This window comes from Salmo trutta, chromosome 6 (genome assembly GCF_901001165.1).
Source record: "Salmo trutta chromosome 6, fSalTru1.1, whole genome shotgun sequence".
Taxonomy (NCBI): domain Eukaryota; kingdom Metazoa; phylum Chordata; class Actinopteri; order Salmoniformes; family Salmonidae; genus Salmo; species Salmo trutta.
In genome coordinates, this window is record NC_042962.1 from 6,718,933 (window position 1) to 6,741,667 (window position 22,735).

The 22,735-nt window shown below is 44.2% G+C and overlaps 1 protein-coding gene across 1 annotated transcript in view; it reads right to left on the minus strand.

Moving 5' to 3' along the window:
- Positions 1-21,222, minus strand: part of LOC115195250 (collagen alpha-1(XI) chain) — a 181,933-nt gene extending 160,711 nt beyond the window's left edge. Inside the window, exons 1-3 of the mRNA XM_029755026.1 lie at positions 20,797-21,222; positions 7,969-8,133; positions 4,600-4,813 (exon numbers count right to left, since the gene is read on the minus strand). Of these exons, the coding sequence (XP_029610886.1) occupies positions 4,600-4,813; positions 7,969-8,133; positions 20,797-20,911 (494 nt within the window). The 5' untranslated portion in view covers positions 20,912-21,222. The remainder of the gene's footprint in view (positions 1-4,599; positions 4,814-7,968; positions 8,134-20,796) is intronic.
- Positions 21,223-22,735: the final 1,513 nt, after the last annotated feature.

A 22,735-nucleotide genomic window follows, 5' to 3' on the forward strand; every position in this document is an offset into this window, starting at 1 on the left:
GGTATTGTGTGTAGATTGATGAGTGAAAATCATTATTAAAGTTACCAGTGTTCAAGAACCAACAGTCAGTAATACTGATGAAAATGGCTGCCCTCGGATGACAATACTCGTCCTGTATACCTCTCATTATGATAGCAACCCAAGCATTTCGTTTGTCAGCCATTATGCATCCTTCCAGTGTATTAACAAACTGGCTACATAACAAATATTCCGTTAATATACTAACTGTTCTTTTTTTCCCATTTTGGTAATACTTGTAAATGAAATGCACTCGCATATCTGACGGTTGCTTCCACAGGTGCCTTGGAAATGTTTGAATGCCTTTCCTTTGAATGACACTAGAGCAATACTATCATTTTTCCACTGTTCAACTACACATGTACAGTAAACTGTATCGCTATAAAACAATGTATAAACCAGGGGGGGGGGGGGTTACAGTCTAGTCAGTGAGGATTTGGCTAAGGTCGAGTGTTGGACTTCTGCCAGGTCTTTAAACACTAAAATCCTACTCAGAGAACATTGCTTTTTAGACAGCAGGTCAAAAAACTGTAGAGTGGACAAAAGCACCCCACAGATCTGCTGCAAAGTAGGCTAGTGGGGGCTAATGTTTCTGTGTTGTTAGAATGGCAGCATGGTATGCATTCTCTCTGTGTTGTTAGAATGGCAGCATGGTATTTGTTATTTTTCTGTGTTGTTAGAATGGCAGCATGGTATGTATTATTTATCAAATCAAATCAAATGTTATTGGTCACATACACATGGTTAGCAGATGTTAATGCGAGTGTAGCGAAATGCTTGTGCTTCTAGTTCCGACCATGCAGTAATATCTAACAAGTAATCTAACAAATTCACAACAACTACCTTGTACACACAAGTGTAAAGGAATGAATAAGAATATGTACATAAAAATATATGGATGAGCGATGGCCGAACGGCATAGGCAAGATGCAGTAGATGGTATAGAATACAGTATATACATATGAGATGAGTAATGTAGGGTATGTAAACATTATATAAAGTGGCATTGTTTAAAGTGGCTAGTGATACATTTATTACATCCAATTTTAAGTTATTAAAGTGGCTAGAGATTTGAGTCAGTATGTTGGCAGCAGCCACTCAATGTTAGTGATGGCTGTTTAACAGTCTGATGGCCTTGAGATAGAAGCTGTTTTTCAGTCTCTTGGTCCCAGCTTTGATGCACCTGTACTGACCTCGCCTTCTGGATGGAAGCGGGGTGAACAGGCAGTGGCTCGGGTGGTTTTTGTCCTTGATGATCGTTTTGGCCTTCCTGTGACATCGGGTGCTGTAGGTGTCCTGGAGGACAGGTAGTTTGCCCCCGGTGATGCGTTGTGCAGACCTGCTGCGCATTCTTCACCACGCTGTCTTTGTGGGTGGACCATTTCAGTTTGTCTGTGATGTGTACGCCGAGCAACTTAAAACTTTCCACCTTCTCCACTACTGTCCTGTCGATGTGGATAGGGTGGTGCTCCCTCTGCTGTTTCCTGAAGTCCACGATCATCTCCTTTATTAGAATGGCAGCATGGTATGTGTTATTTCTCTGTGTTAGAATGGCAGCATGGTATGTGTTATTTATCTGTGTTAGAATGGCAGCATGGTATGTGTTATTTCTCTGTGTTAGAATGGCAGCATGGTATGTATTGTTTCTCTGTGTTAGAATGGCAGCATGGTATGTATTGTTTCTCTTTGTTAGAATGGCAGCATGGTATGTGTTATTTATCTGTGTTAGAATGGCAGCATGGTATGTGTTATTTATCTGTGTTAGAATGGCAGCATGGTATGTGTTGTTTCTCTGTGTTAGAATGGCAGCATGGTATGTGTTATTTATCTGTGTTAGAATGGCAGCATGGTATGTATTATTTCTCTGTGTTAGAATGGCAGCATGGTATGTATTGTTTCTCTGTGTTAGAATGGCAGCATGGTCTTTCTTTAATTGGATAGAGCAGTAAGATCTTAATAGAAGATGTTGTACAAAACTCTCACAAAAACACCTATTTCCTCTCATAAACCGTAGGGCCCTTTGATTTATCTTAACATGACATTTTACTTTAAGTGGAATATCTCGTTCTTAAATCTACCTAGGTCAAAATGTCTACTGACCGGGTTACTGCTTCTCGTCAAGCCCAGGAAAACAAACTGTCACAAAAAAACACAACCCAAAATGTGTCTGCCTAAATAACCCAGAGAGACAGAATAAAACGTTTTGTTAAGAAAAAAAGACAGATTGTTTTCTCAGCGTCTCCTCCGTTTGTTTGTTCTCCTGTGTTTCGCCACGGGCTCATGTACACTAAGCCGCGGCTCCCAGGGAGAAATCTGGGGCTTCTGAACCCAGAGAAGAAATTCAGGCTGCCACTGACGGAAGCTAAGAGACTCTCTGATTGGATGAGATAATCCAGGAGGTTAATACTATAAGGTTAACGTACCTCTCCTCTTTCCTCCTGCCCCCACAATCCCTCCTCCACATTCCCCTCTTTAAAGAAAACAGAGGCACAGGGTTCATGGCTGATGTCAGGTCCCCAATGGTAGTCCCTGCTGCCCCCCACTAATCCACTGTCTTTGACCCCTCCTACCCCCATACTGCTGCTACTACCCAGGACCCCCCCTAACCCTCTCCTCTCTTATCCCCCGTGCTACAGCCCAGGACCTAACCATAACCCCTCTTATCCCCCGTGCTACAGCCCAGGACCTAACCATAACCCCTCTTATCCCCCGTGCTACAGCCCAGGACCGAACCATAACCCCCGGGACAGACCTAATCCTGTGTTTGGACACCTGCGGTGAGATGAGCTGAAGGGCGATATCTGTTGTTTTCTGCTTCTTAGTGCGTGTTAGTGAATACAGAGGACACAGCAGTATGGTAAGTATGATCAGGGCTGTCGTACCAGGGATGTATTCATTATATAGGTCACGTCAATCAGAGCATGACTGATAGGTAGTCAAATCAGATAACATAGAACCTACGATGTCCACAAAGACAAAATCACATACAGGTACACAAAATAGATGGTCCAGGCAATCAGAGAGCTCCTTGCGCATGACATGGCCATAGTATATATTCTAGAGAGGGTTGGGGCATGCACCAGGGTTTGAGTATGAATAGAGTCTGGGTGAAGAGACACACACACAAACTTAACTAAGCTCTATTTTCAGTCTTTTACCAGCCCTCCTCCTTCCTCCCTCCCCAACATCCCTCCCTACCTCTCTCTGTTCTCTGTAGGCAGCGATGGTCTCCCTCTCCCTGGTCTCTGTAAGCAGCGATGGTCTCCCTCTCCCTGGTCTCTGTAAGCAGCGATAGTCTCCCTCTCCTTTGTCTCTGTAAGCAACGATGGTCTCCCTCTCCCTGGTCTCTGTAAGCAGCGATGGTCTCCCTCTCCCTGGTCTCTGTAAGCAACGATGGTCTCCCTCTCCCTGGTCTCTGTAAGCAACGATGGTCTCCCTCTCTCTGGTCTCTGTAAGCAGCGATGGTCTCCCTCTCCTTTGTCTCTGTAAGCAACGACGGTCTCCCTCTCCCTGGTCTCTGTTAGCAGCGATGGTCTCCCTCTCCCTGGTCTCTGTAAGCAGCGATGGTCTCCCTCCCTACCTCTCCTTGGTCTCTGTAAGCAGCGATAGTCTCCCTCTCCCTGGTCTCTGTTAGCAGCGATGGTCTCCCTCTCCCTGGTCTCTGTAAGCAGCGATGGTCTCCCTCCCTACCTCTCCTTGGTCTCTGTAAGCAGCGATAGTCTCCCTCTCCCTGGTCTCTGTAAGCAGCGATGGTCTCCCTCCCTACCTCTCCTTGGTCTCTGTAAGCAGCTATAGTCTCCCTCTCCCTGGTCTCTGTAAGCAGCGATGGTCTCCCTCCCTACCTCTCCTTGGTCTCTGTAAGCAGCGATAGTCTCCCTCTCCCTGGTCTCTGTTAGCAGCGATAGTCTCCCTCTCCTTGGTCTCTGTAAGCAGTGATAGTCTCCCTCTCCTTGGTCTCTGTAAGCAGCGATAGTCTCCCTCTCCCTGGTCTCTGTAAGCAGCGATAGTCTCCCTCTCCCTGATCTCTGTAAGCAGCGATGGTCTCCCTCTCTCTGGTCTCTGTTAGCAGCGATGGTCTCCCTCTCCCTGGTCTCTGTAAGCAGCGATGGTCTCCCTCTCTCCCTCTCTCTGGTCTCTGTAAGCAGCGATAGTCTCCCTCTCCCTGATCTCTGTAAGCAGCGATGGTCTCCCTCTCTCTGGTCTCTGTTAGCAGCGATGGTCTCCCTCTCCCTGGTCTCTGTAAGCAGCGATGGTCTCCCTCTCTCCCTCTCTCTGGTCTCTGTAAGCAGCGATGGTCTCCCTCTCTCCCTGATCTCTGGTCTCTGTAAGCAGCGATGGTCTCCCTCTCTCTGGTCTCTGTAAGCAGCGATGGTCTCCCTCTCTCCCTCTCTCTGGTCTCTGTAAGCAGCGATGGTCTCCCTCTCTCCCTCTCTCCCTCTCTGGTCTCTGTGAGCAGCGATGGTCTCCCTCTCTCAATCTCTCTGGTCTCTGTGAGCAGCGATGGTCTCCCTTCCTCCGTCTCTCTCCCTGTTCTCTGTGAGACCAACCAGCAGCAGTAGTGGTAGGTCAGTCTTGACTTACTTTCCGTCGGCCAGGTTGAGAGAGCGGAACAGGGGGTAGCCCTCAGGGGCGGGCTTGCCGCTCTGGTCCTCATACAGGAAGACGGGTGAGCGTCCCACCTCCACTCCCAGCTGCTGCACACCCTGCTCACTGTAAACAGACAGCAAGAAGGACTGGAGGCCGGCCTTGGGCATGAGGGTGGTCAGGATGGAGAAGTCTTCAGGGAACTCACCTCCTACAGAACACACAGGTTGGGTTAGAAATACAGGGGTACAGTAACACCCCCCCTACACAATGCACAGAACACATGTTAGATCAGGTTAGAAATACAGGGACGTGATTCAATCATAAGATGAAACTGATTCAATCATAAGATGTGACTGATTCAATCATAAGATGCAACTGATTCAATCATAAGATGCAACTGATTCAATCATAAGATGCAACTGATTCAATCATAAGATGTGACTGATTCAATCATAAGATGTGACTGATTCAATCATAAGATGCAACTGATTCAATCATAAGATGCAACTGATTCAATCATAAGATGTGACTGATTCAATCATAAGATGTGACTGATTCAATCATAAGACGCGACTGATTCAATCATAAGATGTGACTGATTCAATCATAAGACGCGACTGATTCAATCATAAGATGCGACTGATTCAATCATAAGATGTGACTGATTCAATCATAAGACGCGACTGATTCAATCATAAGATGCGACTGATTCAATCATAAGATGCGACTGATTCAATCATAAGATGCAACTGATTCAATCATAAGATGTGACTGATTCAATCATAAGACGCGACTGATTCAATCATAAGATGCGACTGATTCAATCATAAGATGCGACTGATTCAATCATAAGATGCGACTGATTCAATCATAAGATGCAACTGATTCAATCATAAGATGCAACTGATTCAATCATAAGATGCAACTGATTCAATCATAAGATGCGACTGATTCAATCATAAGATGCGACTGATTCAATCATAAGATATGTATTATTGAGTAACAAAAACAGAAATCACAGGTGAGGACGTTTCGATTCAGTTACCCTTTACATTTACACAATCATATACAGTTTCCTATAGACACACATTGTGTTTATGTTTTTTTGTGTAAGGTCTCATTTGTTCTCCAACTACCCCAGGTTTACAGTTTTTCAAGCATCCAGATAGACCTAAGCTAATCAGTTATTCATTCCAGCAGGAATCAAACCCAAGCGTCACACTCTACCAACTAAACCACACGGGACCTGAGCTAATTGTATACTACTGTATCCATGTACATACATTTCCAGGCTTGATGACAACGATATGCATTTTAGGGCGAAGATATTGAACGTGTAAAATCTCACGTATTTAGAGTACAATTTTCCTTTCAGAAGAGCCAAATTGGAGGGCAACCAATGTCTGAACATTAAAACAGATTTATTGACTCTTTTCCTGAGTTTATTAAAACACAAACAATTCTCCATTAGCAATTTGAAAAGTTGCGCCAAAGAGGAATACAATTTATAAAAAATATCCTACAAAACTTTAAGAGGACATTAGGACATGAGTTAGTCCAACGAAACAGATCTATGAATAAGTCATACTTGGGCTTTAACACCCAAATTAAATAAATTAGTATTTACTGTATCACATAAAACACCTGAAACAACTCTGGTGCATAATCCAGACTCATAATTAAAGTTTATTATTTCTACATTACGACCATTAAGTTCATTTTTTTCATTCCAATCAAGCCTTCCCTCTCAGCCAGATTCTCTCTCTCTGGGGGTTGGTGGTAGACTAGCTAGTTCTCTCAGCCAGATTATCTCTCTCTGGGGGTTGGTGTTAAACTAGCTAGTTCTCTCAGCCATATTCTCTCTCTCTGGGGATTGGTGGTAGACTAGCTAGTTCTCTCAGCCAGATCCTCTCTCTCTGGGGGTTGGTGTTAAACTAGCTAGTTCTCTCAGCCAGATCCTCTCTCTCTGGGGGTTGATGTTAAACTAGCTAGTTCTCTCAGCCAGATCCTCTCTCTCTGGGGGTTGGTGGTAGACTAGCTAGTTCTCTCAGCCAGATTCTCTCTCTCTGGGGGTTGATGTTAAACTAGCTAGTTCTCTCAGCCAGATTCTCTTTCTCTGGGGGTTGGTGTTAAACTAGCTAGTTCTCTCAGCCAGATTCTCTCTCTCTGGGGGTTGATGTTAAACTAGCTAGTTCTCTCAGCCAGATTCTCTCTCTCTGGGTGTTGGTGGTAGACTAGCTAGTTCTCTCAGCCAGATTCTCTCTCTCTGGGGGTTGGTGGTAGACTAGCTAGTTCTCTCAGCCAGATCCTCTCTCTCTGGGGGTTGGTGGTAGACTAGCTAGTTCTCTCAGCCAGATCCTCTCTCTCTGGGAGTTGGTGGTAGACTAGCTAGTTCTCTCAGCCAGATTCTCTCTCTCTGGGGGTTGGTGGTAGACTAGCTAGTTCTCTCAGCCAGATTCTCTCTCTCTGGGGGTTGGTGGTAGACTAGCTAGTTCTCTCAGCCAGATTCTCTCTCTCTGGGAGTTGGTGGTAGAATAGCTAGTTCTCTCAGCCAGATCCTCTTTCTCTGGGGGTTGGTGTTGAACTAGCAAGTTCTCTCAGCCAGATTCTCTCTCTCTGGGGGTTGGTGGTAGACTAGCTAGTTCTCTCAGCCAGATCCTCTCTCTCTGGGGGTTGGTGTTAAACTAGCTAGTTCTCTCAGCCAGATTCTCTCTCTCTGGGGATTGGTGGTAGACTAGCTAGTTCTCTCAGCCAGATTCTCTCTCTCTGGGGGTTGGTGGTAGACTAGCTAGTTCTCTCAGCCAGATTCTCTCTCTCTGGGAGTTGGTGGTAGACTAGCTAGTTCTCTCAGCCAGATTCTCTCTCTCTGGGGGTTGGTGTTAAACTAGCTAGTTCTCTCAGCCAGATCCTCTCTCTCTGGGGGTTGGTGGTAGACTAGCTAGTTCTCTCAGCCAGATCCTCTCTCTCTGGGGGTTGGTGGTAGACTAGCTAGTTCTCTCAGCCAGATTCTCTCTCTCTGGGGGTTGGTGGTAGACTAGCTAGTTCTCTCAGCCAGATCCTCTCTCTCTGGGGCTTGGTGGCAGACTAGCTAGGTCTCTCAGCCAGATCCTCTCTCTCTGGGGGTTGGTGGTAGACTAGCTAGTTCTCTCAGCCAGATTCTCTCTCTCTGGGGTTGGTGAGGAAGGAATACAGCACTGCAACATAATCAGATCAGGGATGGTATCTCCTGTCAAAAGCCTTGGCAGGACTAACAAAAGACACTTTTAAACACCGCTCCCTTCTGCGCTGCACAGCCAGGATTTGGGGTAAGACAGAGAGAGGATGGAGGGGAACAGAGGGATGGAAGTACAGGGTTTGTCTTACCTGGGAAAAGCTGCTTGGTGGGGGCACTGATCTGGGCTTGCTTTCCAACTCTGTAGGCTGTGTCCGGCTTAGATGCTCTTCGGTTTGTGCAAAATCCTGATGTTTTCCTAACTCCTTCGGGGGAATTGTGAAAGTCTAATACTTTCAGCACATCCACTGGTTCAGCTGTTGGAGAGACAGAGAAGGTACAACACGATTTATAATCTGACAAGAACTTCACAAAGCACCTGAATCTTTGTTTCAACAGTCAAGCAACCATAATCTATTGCAATCTACACAAAATGTATGTCACATCATACCGAACCACTGTTTGATTCATGAACATGGATTTATAGCCTTCAAAAGAAAACACACTTTAATCCAGTAAACCATCTATCAAGTGTTACCGAATATCTTCCTCTTTTAATGAGAAATCATATCTGTCTACTTCCATTCTGGTGATAACCTAATGAGGAAAGACTTCAAATAATTGAACATAGACAGATGAATTGCCCCCCTTGTCTCCCCTGGCTACATATCCCCCTGTCTCCCCTGGCTACATATCCCCCTGTCTCCCCTGGCTACATATCCTCCTTGTCTCCCCTGGCTACATATCCCCCTGTCTCCCCTGGCTACATATCCCCCTGTCTCCCCTGGCTACATATCCCCCTGTCTCCCCTGGCTACATATCCCCCTTTCTCCCCTGGCTACATATCCCCCTGTCTCCCCTGGCTACATATCCCCCTTTCTCCCCTGGCTACATATCCCCCTGTCTCCCCTGGCTACATATCCCCCTGTCTCTCCTGGCTACATATCCCCCTGTCTCTCCTGGCTACATATCCCCCTGTCTCCCCTGGCTACATATCCCCCTGTCTCCCCTGGCTACATGTCCCCCTGTCTCTCCTGGCTACATATCCCCACCCCTTAACCCTCCACCATCCTCCTCCTCCCAGAAACAGGAGCCACCATCCTCCTCCTCCTCCCAGAAACAGGAGCCACCATCCTCCTCCTCCTCCCAGAAACAGGAGCCACCATCCTCCTCATCCTCCCAGAAACAGGAGCCACCATCCTCCTCCTCCCAGAAACAGGAGCCACCATCCTCCTCCTCCCAGAAACAGGTGCCACCATCCTCCTCCTCCCAGAAACAGGAGCCACCATCCTCCTCCTTCCAGAAACAGGAGCCACCATCCTCCTCCTCCTCCCAGAAACAGGAGCCACCATCCTCCTCCTCCCAGAAACAGGAGCCACCATCCTCCTCCTCCTCCCAGAAACAGGAGCCACCATCCTCCTCCTCCTCCTCCCAGAAACAGGAGCCACCATCCTCCTCATCCTCCCAGAAACAGGAGCCACCATCCTCCTCCTCCCAGAAACAGGAGCCACCATCCTCCTCCTCCCAGAAACAGGTGCCACCATCCTCCTCCTCCCAGAAACAGGAGCCACCATCCTCCTCCTCCCAGAAACAGGAGCCACCATCCTCCTCCTCCTCCCAGGAACAGGAGCCACCATCCTCCTCCTCCCAGAAACAGGAGCCACCATCCTCCTCCTCCTCCCAGAAACAGGAGCCACCATCCTCCTCCTCCTCCCAGAAACAGGAGCCACCATCCTCCTCCTCCCAGAAACAGGAGCCACCATCCTCCTCCTCCCAGAAACAGGAACCAGCTCACTGAGACACATCTGTGTGATCAGCAGGCCCATCTAACACTGTACTGTACCATGTGACAGGAAGTACGTCCATCAGCAGAATGACTACTAGTAGCATAATAAACTGGCCGATCTTACAACACAGTACTGTGGATATAGGTTTACTTTGATAAGGGTCACAGTCAGAGCCTGCACTCGGCATTTCCCATTCCCTTCTACTATCTGTTGCTCTTTACATAAAGGAGCCAGTGTTTGATCCGACACCCCGGTGAGACAGACTCATGGGAAAGCTGGGGTGGGGACCATACTCTTATCAAAACGCCTTCTCAATGTTAACAACAGCTGTATGATAGGGCTGTGAGACAGGGAGGTAGAGGACTACTCCCAATAGTTCAAACTTGAGACTTAGTATAGCAACGAATGCAGTAGTACCATACTCTGTCTTTACAAGCCATATACTAGTGGATTGTTAAGGTTCTAGTACCATACTCTGTCTTTACACGGTGCAGAACCAGCCCTATACTATTATATCCTACGTATTCTAAACTAAATATTCTATCCACATACTGTCCATAATATCTATACATCACATACGTACAGTACCGGTCAAAAAATTGGACACAACTACTAATTCAAGTGTTTTTTTCTTTATTTTTACTATTTTCTACATTGTAGAATAATAGTGAAGACATCAAAACTATGAAATAACACATATGGAATCATGTAGTAACCATAAATATTGATACGCCCGGACTCTGACATTGCTCGTCCTAATATTTATATATTTCTTAATTCCATTCTTTTACTTTTAGATTTGTGTGTATTGTTGTGAATTGTTAGATACTACTGCACTGTTGGAGCTGGGAACACAAGCAGTTAGCTACACCCGCAATAACATCTGCTAAACATGTGTATGTGACCAACAAAATTAGATTTGATTTTGATTGGGCTGTCTAAAAGCCTCAAATAGGCCTTCCTGTGGGTTTGGTCTAAAAACCACTGTTTGGTTTGGCACAGAGACAGTCAGATCATTCACAAGTTTCTTTAGCTACTTTATACAAGATGTTATAAAACATGTATATTTCCCTCTCGACACACTTAGGCAAGCAGACACTCCAGTAGTTACAGCAAACTAACTTCCTGCTTCATTCTTCTCAGTGCAGCATGTTGGGAAGCCTGTCCCTGTTTCAACATGAAGCTATTTCCATTGTATAAAAGGATGTCTTCATTATTAACTAGGCTATACATATACATGACTACTGAGCCTAAACCAACAAGAGTCCATAATGATTTGGTTTCACCTCAAACCAAACGCATGACATGCTTTAACATATTTACTACGGTTCAATAGCTAATGTTCCCTCTAAGCTAGTAGTCACGAGACTGCCGCACAGAAATATTATCCCACAGAGAGAAGCACGATATTGAACTTCACTCAACTTTATAGAGCAGTGGTCACCAACTGGTCGACCAGTGGATCGCGACCGATCTCCAAGACATTCCTAGTCGATCGGCTAACATTTCTGTAAAAACCCCAATGATAAAGTCTTGGTGGTAGGTGCTCCCGATTCAGCTGCTCTGCACGCCGGGTAGGCGAACTGTTGCAATTTTGAACCATTTCATGTGTCTGAAGGTAAAACTCCGCCTTCCCGGCAGGCACAGAGAACAAATCAAGTGCACTATAGGTCTACCACTGGCCAATCGGATGGCTCAGATGACCATGTCTGCAGTAATGTAGCAGGTGTAAAAGAATAATACAGTAAAGTTGATACGGTGAGATTTCTAAACGTTTAAAACCACGACTAGAGAGAGACTGTCAACGAATACAGTAAAGTTGATTCGGTGAGATTTCTAAACGTTTAAAACCACGACTAGAGAGAGACTGTCAACGAATACAGTAAAGTTGATTCGGTGAGATTTCTAAACGTTTAAAACCACGACTAGAGAGAGACTGTCAACGAATACAGTAAAGTTGATTCGGTGAGATTTCTAAACGTTTAAAACCACGACTAGAGAGAGACTGTCAACGAATACAGTAAAGTTGATTCGGTGAGATTTCTAAACGTTTAAAACCACGACTAGAGAGAGACTGTCAACGAATACAGTAAAGTTGATTCGGTGAGATTTCTAAACGTTTAAAACCACGACTAGAGAGAGACTGTCAACGAATACAGTAAAGTTGATTCGGTGAGATTTCTAAACGTTTAAAACCACGACTAGAGAGAGACTGTCAACGAATACAGTAAAGTTGATTCGGTGAGATTTCTAAACGTTTAAAACCACGACTAGAGAGAGACTGTCAACGAATACAGTAAAGTTGATTCGGTGAGATTTCTAAACGTTTAAAACCACGACTAGAGAGAGACTGTCAACGAATACAGTAAAGTTGATTCGGTGAGATTTCTAAACGTTTAAAACCACGACTAGAGAGAGACTGTCAACGAATACAGTAAAGTTGATTCGGTGAGGTTTCTAAACGTTTAAAACCACGACTAGAGAGAGACTGTCAACGAATACAGTAAAGTTGATTCGGTGAGATTTCTAAACGTTTAAAACCACGACTAGAGAGAGACTGTCAACGAATACAGTAAAGTTGATTCGGTGAGATTTCTAAACGTTTAAAAACCACGACTAGAGAGAGACTGTCAACGAATACAGTAAAATTGATACGGTGAGATTTCTAAACGTTTAAAACCACGACTAGAGAGAGACTGTCAACGAATACAGTAAAGTTGATTCGGTGAGATTTCTAAACGTTTAAAACCACGACTAGAGAGAGACTGTCAACGAATACAGTAAAGTTGATTCGGTGAGATTTCTAAACGTTTAAAACCACGACTAGAGAGAGACTGTCAACGAATACAGTAAAGTTGATTCGGTGAGATTTCTAAACGTTTAAAACCACGACTAGAGAGAGACTATCAACGAATACAGTAAAGTTGATTCGGTGAGATTTCTAAACGTTTAAAACCACGACTAGAGAGAGACTATCAACGAATACAGTAAAGTTGATTCGGTGAGATTTCTAAACGTTTAAAACCACGACTAGAGAGAGACTGTCAACGAATACAGTAAAGTTGATTCGGTGAGATTTCTAAACGTTTAAAACCACGACTAGAGAGAGACTGTCAACGAATACAGTAAAGTTGATTCGGTGAGATTTCTAAACGTTTAAAACCACGACTAGAGAGAGACTGTCAACGAATACAGTAAAATTGATACGGTGAGATTTCTAAACGTTTAAAACCACGACTAGAGAGAGACTGTCAACGAATACAGTAAAGTTGATTCGGTGAGATTTCTAAACGTTTAAAACCACGACTAGAGAGAGACTGTCAACGAATACAGTAAAGTTGATTCGGTGAGATTTCTAAACGTTTAAAACCACGACTAGAGAGAGACTATCAACGAATACAGTAAAGTTGATTCGGTGAGATTTCTAAACGTTTAAAACCACGACTAGAGAGAGACTGTCATCGAATACAGTAAAGTTGATTCGGTGAGATTTCTAAACGTTTAAAACCACGACTAGAGAGAGACTGTCAACGAATACAGTAAAGTTGATTCGGTGAGATTTCTAAACGTTTAAAACCACGACTAGAGAGAGACTGTCAACGAATACAGTAAAGTTGATTCGGAGAGATTTCTAAACGTTTAAAACCACGACTAGAGAGAGACTGTCAACGAATACAGTAAAGTTGATTCGGTGAGGTTTCTAAACGTTTAAAACCACGACTAGAGAGAGACTGTCAACGAATACAGTAAAGTTGATTCGGTGAGATTTCTAAACGTTTAAAACCACGACTAGAGAGAGACTGTCAACGAATACAGTAAAGTTGATTCGGTGAGGTTTCTAAACGTTTAAAACCACGACTAGAGAGAGACTGTCAACGAATACAGTAAAGTTGATTCGGTGAGATTTCTAAACGTTTAAAACCACGACTAGAGAGAGACTGTCAACGAATACAGTAAAGTTGATTCGGTGAGGTTTCTAAACGTTTAAAACCACGACTAGAGAGAGACTGTCAACGAATACAGTAAAGTTGATTCGGTGAGATTTCTAAACGTTTAAAACCACGACTAGAGAGAGACTGTCAACGAATACAGTAAAGTTGATACGGTGAGATTTCTAAACGTTTAAAACCACGACTAGAGAGAGACTGTCAACGAATACAGTAAAGTTGATTCGGTGAGGTTTCTAAACGTTTAAAACCACGACTAGAGAGAGACTGTCAACGAATACAGTAAAGTTGATACGGTGAGATTTCTAAACGTTTAAAACCACGACTAGAGAGAGACTGTCAACGAATACAGTAAAGTTGATTCGGTGAGATTTCTAAACGTTTAAAACCACGACTAGAGAGAGACTGTCAACGAATACAGTAAAGTTGATTCGGTGAGATTTCTAAACGTTTAAAACCACGACTAGAGAGAGACTGTCAACGAATACAGTAAAGTTGATACGGTGAGATTTCTAAACGTTTAAAACCACGACTAGAGAGAGACTGTCAACGAATACAGTAAAGTTGATTCGGTGAGATTTCTAAACGTTTAAAACCACGACTAGAGAGAGACTGTCAACAAATACAGTAAAGTTGATTCGGTGAGGTTTCTAAACGTTTAAAACCACGACTAGAGAGAGACTGTCATCGAATACAGTAAAGTTGATACGGTGAGATTTCTAAACGTTTAAAACCACGACTAGAGAGAGACTGTCAACGAATACAGTAAAGTTGATTCGGTGAGATTTCTAAACGTTTAAAACCACGACTAGAGAGAGACTGTCAACGAATACAGTAAAGTTGATTCGGTGAGATTTCTAAACGTTTAAAACCACGACTAGAGAGGGACTGTCAACGAATACAGTAAAGTTGATACGGTGAGATTTCTAAACGTTTAAAACCACGACTAGAGAGAGACTGTCAACGAATACAGTAAAGTTGATTCGGTGAGATTTCTAAACGTTTAAAACCACGACTAGAGAGAGACTGTCAACGAATACAGTAAAGTTGATTCGGTGAGATTTCTAAACGTTTAAAACCACGACTAGAGAGAGACTGTCAACGAATACAGCAAAGAGCTGCTGTTTTTATGATTGACTTCATGTTTGTTCTTACTCAGCGCTGTCAACACTTTGAATTCAACACTTTTATAAGCCATAAAATGCCCGTTCTTCCTATTTCCACTCAGCGCTACAACAAGCACTGCAGCAGTAATGAATGAGTAGGAAAGTGTATCTATAGGTTTGCGTTGTTGTCTAATATCGAGGAATATTTCACTTTCTCTGATCATAGGAGTAACAACATCAATTGGTGCATGATGCAGAAATATTGCGGTGTGACTCGAGTTCTGCCATCATCTGGAAGACGGTGTCCCTTTTTGGTCAGTGTCAGTGGAGGAAAGGGAGAGTGGAGGGACGTTGAGAGATGGACCCTCAGTCTACTGCTCTCTCTCTCCGCTGAGACTGACCCTCAGTCTGCTGCTCTCTCTCCGCTGAGACTGACCCTCAGTCTGCTGCTCTCTCTCCGCTGAGACTGACCCTCAGTCTGCTGCTCTCTCTCTCCACTGAGACGGACCCTCAGTCTGCTGCTCTCTCTCTCCGCTGAGACCGACCCTCAGTTTGCTGCTCTCTCACTCCGCTGAGACGGACCCTCAGTCTGCTGCTCTCTCTCTCCGCTGAGACGGACCCTCAGTCTGCTGCTCTCTCTCTCCGCTGAGACGGACCCTCAGTCTGCTGCTCTCTCTCTCCGCTGAGACTGACCCTCAGTCTGCTGCTCTCTCTCTCCACTGAGACGGACCCTCAGTCTGCTGCTCTCTCTCTCCGCTGAGACGGACCCTCAGTCTGCTGTTCTCTCTCTCCGCTGAGACGGACCCTCAGTCTGCTGCTCTCTCTCTCCGCTGAGACTGACCCTCAGTCTGCTGCTCTCTCTCTCCGCTGAGACTGACCCTCAGTCTGCTGCTCTCTCTCTCCGCTGAGACTGACCCTCAGTCTGCTGCTCTCTCTCTCCGCTGAGACGGACACTCAGTCTACTGCTCTCTCCCTCTGCTGAGACTTTACCCTCAGTTTGCTGCTCTCTCTCTCCGCTGAGACTGACTGTCAGATGCAGGCGCCATCAGCCCACAAAAATAAAAATAAAAAGCAAATGATTTAAATGTATGCTCGCTCATCTGTGCTTCACAAGTAATAAAACAACGGATCTGTTACCGGTGTGATCATATAGCTTACCTCAAAAAATGTATACAATTAAAAAAATATGTCCCGAACGACAATGCATTGGCATTTTATTTTGTACAGTGGTTTCTTGCATCAAACAACACAACAACATTTTCAGGCACCTCCTTGTCCGAAGGAGAAGTGGATAAACAAGTTAATGTGCAGCCTTGCATGTGTTTTTTTTTTAAGTCTCATGGAATGTAGGGCAACATTGAACACCACACATTGGCTGCTACGGTAGACTGAATGACAGATCAGCCCTGGACAAATGTAAAAAAAATTGGAACACAAGGTATTATCATAGTTTTTTTAACAGAAATGTTTGTCGATCAGCCTTGGAGTGTGCACAGCTTTGAGGGAACGTTGCTCATCAGTAACATTACAGAGTGAGAGAGAGGCTGATTAAGATATCTCCAAGACCACTTGGCCATATTGTATGATGTGAAACGTACCCAGGTAATCACTGGGCTCTTCTAAGTGAACTGAAAAACTCTTTGTGAGTGAGTTTCTCTTCCAACAGAGCATCTCTCTCTCTCTGTCTCTCTCTCTCTCTCTCTCTCTCTCTCTCTCTCTCTCTCTCTCTCTCTCTCTCTGTCTTTCTCTCTTTCTCTCTCTCTGTCTCTAGGCCTCATATATTCCAGATAGGTGGTGACTTGGCCAGTGGGCAACCCTCTCACCCACATGCCCCAAAAAATGAAATACACCCAAATCCTTTTAAACACCAAATGAGTGTGTGCAGTCTTCTAAAACCTCCTGTCTGATGACCTGGTGTGAGTTTACTCCTGGTGTGAGTTTACTCCTGGTGTGAGTTTACTCCTGGTGTGAGTTTACTCCTGGTGTGAGTTTACTCCTGGTGAGTTTACTCCTGGTGAGTTTACTCCTGGTGAGTTTACTCCTGGTGTGAGTTTACTCCTGGTGTGAGTTTACTCCTGGTGAGTTTACTCCTGGTGTGAGTTTACTCCTGGTGTGAGTTTACTCCTGGTGTGAGTTTACTCCTGGTGAGTTTACTCCTAGTGTGAGTTTACTCCTGGTGTGAGTTTACTCCTGGTGAGTTTACTCCTGGTGTGAGTTTACTCCTGGTGTGAGTTTACTCCTGGTGAGTTTACTCCTGGTGTGAGTTTACTCCTGGTGAGTTTACTCCTGGTGTGAGTTTACTCCTGGCTGCTGCGCTAATAAGGGACACGTATATCCCAGTCCAAGTCCCTAGGTGGCACGGGAAGGAAAGGGGCCCTACATAACCCGAAGGGGAAAAGGGCCAAGAATCCACATACAGGGATTGCTGTTAAAGGGCCAACTCATAGTATCCATACAGGGGCCTACCCTGATGCTACTAAAGGGCCAACTCATAGTATCCACATACAGGGGCCTACCCTGATGTGGTTAAAAGGCCAACTCATAGTACTGTATCCACATACAGGGGCCTACCCTGATGCGGTTAAAGGGCCAACTCATAGTAAACATACAGGGGCCTACCCTGTTGCTGTTAAAGGGCCAACTCATAGTAAACATACAGGGGCCTACCCTGATGCGGTTAAAGGGCCAACTCATAGTAAACATACAGGGGCCTACCCTGTTGCTGTTACTGGCTGGGCTACATTAGAATGAAATATACATGAATTGCAGGTTTTGATGTGTTACTTGCCATGTTCACACAGATGGATATTAACGCAGATGTATAGACACGACAACAGCGTGTTTCGTGGGAGGCAGTTGTTGATGTGTTCAGAGCAGAGGAAGTTGGTGGGAGGAGCTTTATTGTAAAGACTGTAATGGAATGAATGGAACGGTATCAAACACATCATGAACGGTATCAAACACAACATGATATGGAAACCACGTTTGACTCAGGTCCATTTATTCCATTCCAGCCATTACAATGAGCCCATCCTTCTCCAGCTCCTCCCACCAGCCTCCTCTGGTTCAGAGGGTCTCTGGTTCAAACCCAGGAGAGGGACGGAAGCAACATTGTTACCCATGGAGGAAGGATACATTCTGCTTCAGGGAGAAGACCTTTTCACCTGCTGCTCCCTGAGACTCAAATAATGTATTCATCCAGAAATGTCTCTCCATCTCTCTTCTCTCACTGTACCTCTACCCCTCTCTCCCTCTTCCTCTACTCTCTCCCCTGTTTGACTTCCATGTTCCAGTCTCAAACAAGACCTATTTTTGCTGGTGTGTCATACTAAGGAGAACGATCACTGTTTTTAAAGTGTGTGTTTTGTCTGTTCTCTTTAACTCTTTAAAATCCACTGCATAAAATATCAAAAGTGAATACCACATTGCAGCCTTCTACTTTAAAACGACACCAGAAATGTAAGTCTAATTATAAACTGGGTAGTTCAAGCTCTGAATGCTGATTGGCTGAAAGCCGTGGTATATCAGACTGTATACCACGGGTATGACAAAACATGTATTTTTACTCCTTATTGCTAGTTGATAATAGCAATAAAGCACCTCGAGGGTTTGTGGTATATGGCCAATATACCTCGGCTAAGGGCTGTATCCAGGCAGTCTGCATTGTGTCCTGCGTAAGAGCAGCACTTAGCCATGCTATATTGGCCATATACCCGACTCCCTTGTGCCTTATTGCTTAAATATATTGCTTAATTACAAGGCATCGTTATACAGTCCAAACAACATGTAATGTTAAATCAAAAGCACCCTCATGGACGAAAGGTAGAGTGGTCATGATGACATTACCCAGAAATATTCCCAACAGGCCAATGTAAATCTACCTAGTCACTGATGAGACAGTCAGGGCTTGAACAGACCTACACCGACCAAACAGAACTGAATACCACATCCCTTTCAGACCTGGTTGTCCATGTTTCATTGCCATTCAGTGAGCGAGAGAGAGGGTAGAGTAGAGTGGGTTTGTGAGGGTTTGTGAGGGCAGGAATGCACCAGAAAAGGAGCACATGAACCAGGGGCAGTGAAAACGTGTCTGTACACTGTTAGCTCTGAGGGCACCCTGCAGAAAACAGCTTAAATGATCCATAAACAGCTGCAGAGAAACTCAGAAAACACAAAGTGTATATAGGCTCATTGATATGAAAATGAATGAAAGTGACTAGACATTTATATGAATTTGAACAATGAAGAGGTCTGTGTAGGCCTTGTACTGTTCTGGGCAGTGTATAAAGCCATTAGTAAATATTGGACGACTGAAAGGGTTAACACATATACGTGAATTAATATAATACATCAACAGTTCATAGAAATACAATCAATCAGAATGTAAGTAAGAAGATTAGAATAAAGAAGACTGATGAGAACCAACGTCATCGCTGGTTTAGATTCAGTCTGATAAATTCACTCTTGAAATATCAAACAATATCATCCTGTAGTAATGAGTGTATTGCTAAAAGAAGGACGCGTGTATTCTAGACTAACTATAAGGGGTCTGTAATCCTGAAGACCTGAACTCATTGACTAGCTCATCTCCCGTTATGAGAGTAGGCCTGGTCTGCATGCTGCTGGCCTGCAGTTCGAAGCCTATAAAATAATACGGAAGTGCGAAGCATCAACCAATAAATGACCAGCACTTAGACTGGAAACATTCCCACGGTGGAGGGAACGCGCACCGCTCAGAGCTCAGACAACGCGGCCTTGTCACCCCAACCCAAACATGCAAGTGCAAAATTCAGGAAGGAAAGTTAGCTGTTGCACAAAGCCCTCCAGTCTCTCGTTGGGCTTCGGTGCGGACTAGGGCAGTGTGGAGAAAGGGGTGATCCTTTTGGCAAATCAGTGATGTGCTGCTTGACCAGTCAGATCTATCAGAACGTCACGGCCCTCGAGACAGCTGCAGTGCGCGCCCGTCCATTGGGCCAGAAATAATACGGGGAAATGTGCGGTGCCAGGCAAAAAAAGCTATTAAAGTCTAGTTAAACAATCACCTAATTAATCATACCCATATGACATACCCTTTCACAGTGGATCAGTCTGAATGGTCTGCCACACTGCACAACTCCCCAAAGATCGTGCATCACTGATCAATCGATGAGCGCACTATACTCGGTATTCAATGCAATAATCATGATGTGCTCGTGAGTCGGGTCCGGAAATGTCCTGTGCCCCGGAGACGTGAATAAAAACTGGCAGACACCTCTCCTCTTTAGCAAACGGTGAGGCTGCAATCTCAAACCGTGCGGTTGACCTGGCGGAACCATGTCCACACACACCTAACGGACCAGAGGTTCAAATTAAGAACTTTTGTTCACCATAAATCTCTAAACGCTGTCTCTAAATGGGGTGCTACTGAAAATGTGTTTTACCGCTCCTTCATATCTAAACTAAGCAAGCGGAAAGAAAAGCAAGCGCACCAAATAAACATCGTGAGCAAATAAGTGGATGGTATATTATCTATAATGTATCAAAATACACGTCACCAAGATCGTCATAACCCTGTGAAACACATGACAGTGACACCTACATCTATTTGGGACTAATATCGATAGTGTTCAACGCATATTTGGGTTCATATCTTTGAATGTAAATGTTCAATAAAATACGTGATTCACTTTACTTTGTGAGGTACATTTGTACCTAGACTTTAGGTAATTGCCCGGTGTGGCTCAGTTGGTAGAGCATGGTGTTTGTAACGCCAGGGTTGTGGGTTCGAGTCCCACGGGGGACCAGTACGGAGAAAAAAATGTATGCATTCACTACTGTAAGTCGCTCTGGATCAGAGCGTCTGCTAAATGACTAAAATGTAATTGGATCCACATACCTCTTGACCGAATCAATTAAAAGGACCGTCTCTTTCCTAATCTTCTTCTCACATCTAGTTACGTTGCTAATTGAAAATACCAAATGAATTACAGACATTTACCAAAAGCAGACCCTGTTGTGTTCCCTGATCTCTCCTCGTATCTCCATCAGGTTTTAAGAGCAGAGTCCCCAATAAGCTTTCTGCATCGGGTGGCTGATAGTCCCTAGTCTACTCACTACAACTTTTACACAACGTTTTTTTGGATCCTAACAATTGTTCTTACCTGCTCTGACATGGGTAGCCTGCAGAACCAGGGTTAAAGTGATGAATGTGGTTACAGTGGAATCCATAATCCACCTTTTCGTTTTCCACCTTGTGGACCGCTTTTGCATCTCCATGGTCTGCGTCCACAAAAGTGAACACAACTTGGGCGAATTCAAGTGATTTTAAATGAAGTCCCTTCCACAATCCCTGTGTTATGGATAATTGCACTAAACAGCCATAAGTGAGGGGTGTTTATCCTCTTTTCTCAGCCCCCCCCCCCCTTTATACGGTCTTCCTTTCCAGTACCCAGCCTTCTGACTGAATGTATTTGGGTTTTAATCAACAGTCTGCTGTTGATTAGAGCACTCGTTACCCTAAGAGCTACACCGACATGAAGGATGGGCAAGCACCGCAAACCAGACCCACGGTTACAGTGAAATGACATGGGGGGGAGGAAAAGACCCTGATTAGCAAATCACGGGGCTAGAAATTATCCTTGGGATCCACCCATCAGTTTTACAACGCTCCTGCGAATTAAGTCTATCCTGAGCGCGTGCAAGTACAATTATTATAATTTTTTTTTAAAGAAGAAAAAAAGTGTCCTGTACTTCCTGGAAATGTCCTGGGAGTGAACGGAATGACATCAGGGTGAGAGACAAAATGTGTCATGTGAGCATAATTCCCACTGTTGAACAGTGTCTTGTGGACTTGTCTGTCCTATCCCACAATATAGTCTTCTCCTCTGCTCCAGTGACATACTGCAGCTTGTGTTACTTGTGTTCATATAGGATGCACAATTAGTTAATTACAGCAAACATAAAACATACTTTATTGCATCATAAAACAGATTTGACAGCATACTACTTTTCAGGTCTTGTCTGGTCAATAGTGTCTATCCTCTTTTGGCTCCATAACTTCTATTGCAACCAGGCACACTCTATCACGGACAGGTCCGGTAACGGTAAGGCATCTGTCAACATGCTTGTCTTGTCTATCCTGAGATACATACTATTGATCCCAAATGGCACCCCTATTCCCTATACTACATACCACACTATTCCCTATATAGTGCACTACTTTTGACCGGGACCCTAAATACCACCCTATTCCCTATATAGTGCACTACTTTTGACCGGGGACCCTAAATACCACCCTATTCCCTATATAGTGCACTCCTTTTGACCAGGGTCCATAGGGACTAGGGTGCTATTTGGGACATAGACACAGTCTTTGGGCTGATCCTGAGACAAGTGCTATTTTCTGAATTGTATTAAGATCCCCATCAGCTGTTTTGAAATCCACAGCTACTCTTCCTGGGGTCCACACAGAACATGAATCATAACATAATACAGAACATTAATAGACAAGAACAGAACTATATACATTTAAAAAGACACACATAGCCTACATATCAATACATACACACAAGATATCCAGGTCAAATAGAGGAGATGCGTTGTGCCGTGAGGTGTTGCTTTATCTGTTTTTAAAAACAAAACAGGTTTGCTGTTCACTGCAGTTAGATGTGCTGCTGTCCGTCAGGCAGTTTACACTATTGATTGAGGACCTCTATGTAGTTGAATCTGATGATTTTTATAAAATATGCTTATTTTTGTTTATTGTATGCTGAATTATATTGTTTTATACACATATGTGTGTATGTTGTTTTAACATTCTGTTTTTATTGTAATATGTACAGGACTCTCTTGTAAAATATATTTTTAATCTCAATTTGACTCCCTGTTTAAATAAAAGTTAAATACAATTATATTATGGAAGTGAGTTCCAGTACAGCTCCCACAATCTCCTTATTATCAATGTCTTTCAACCAATTATCAGTCATTTGTGTCAGTGCAGTACATGTTGAGTGCCCTTCTCTATAAGCATGCTGAAAGAGAAACAGTATTGTATTTGGTCAACACACAATTTTTTCTAAAAGTTTGCTAAGAGCTGGTAGC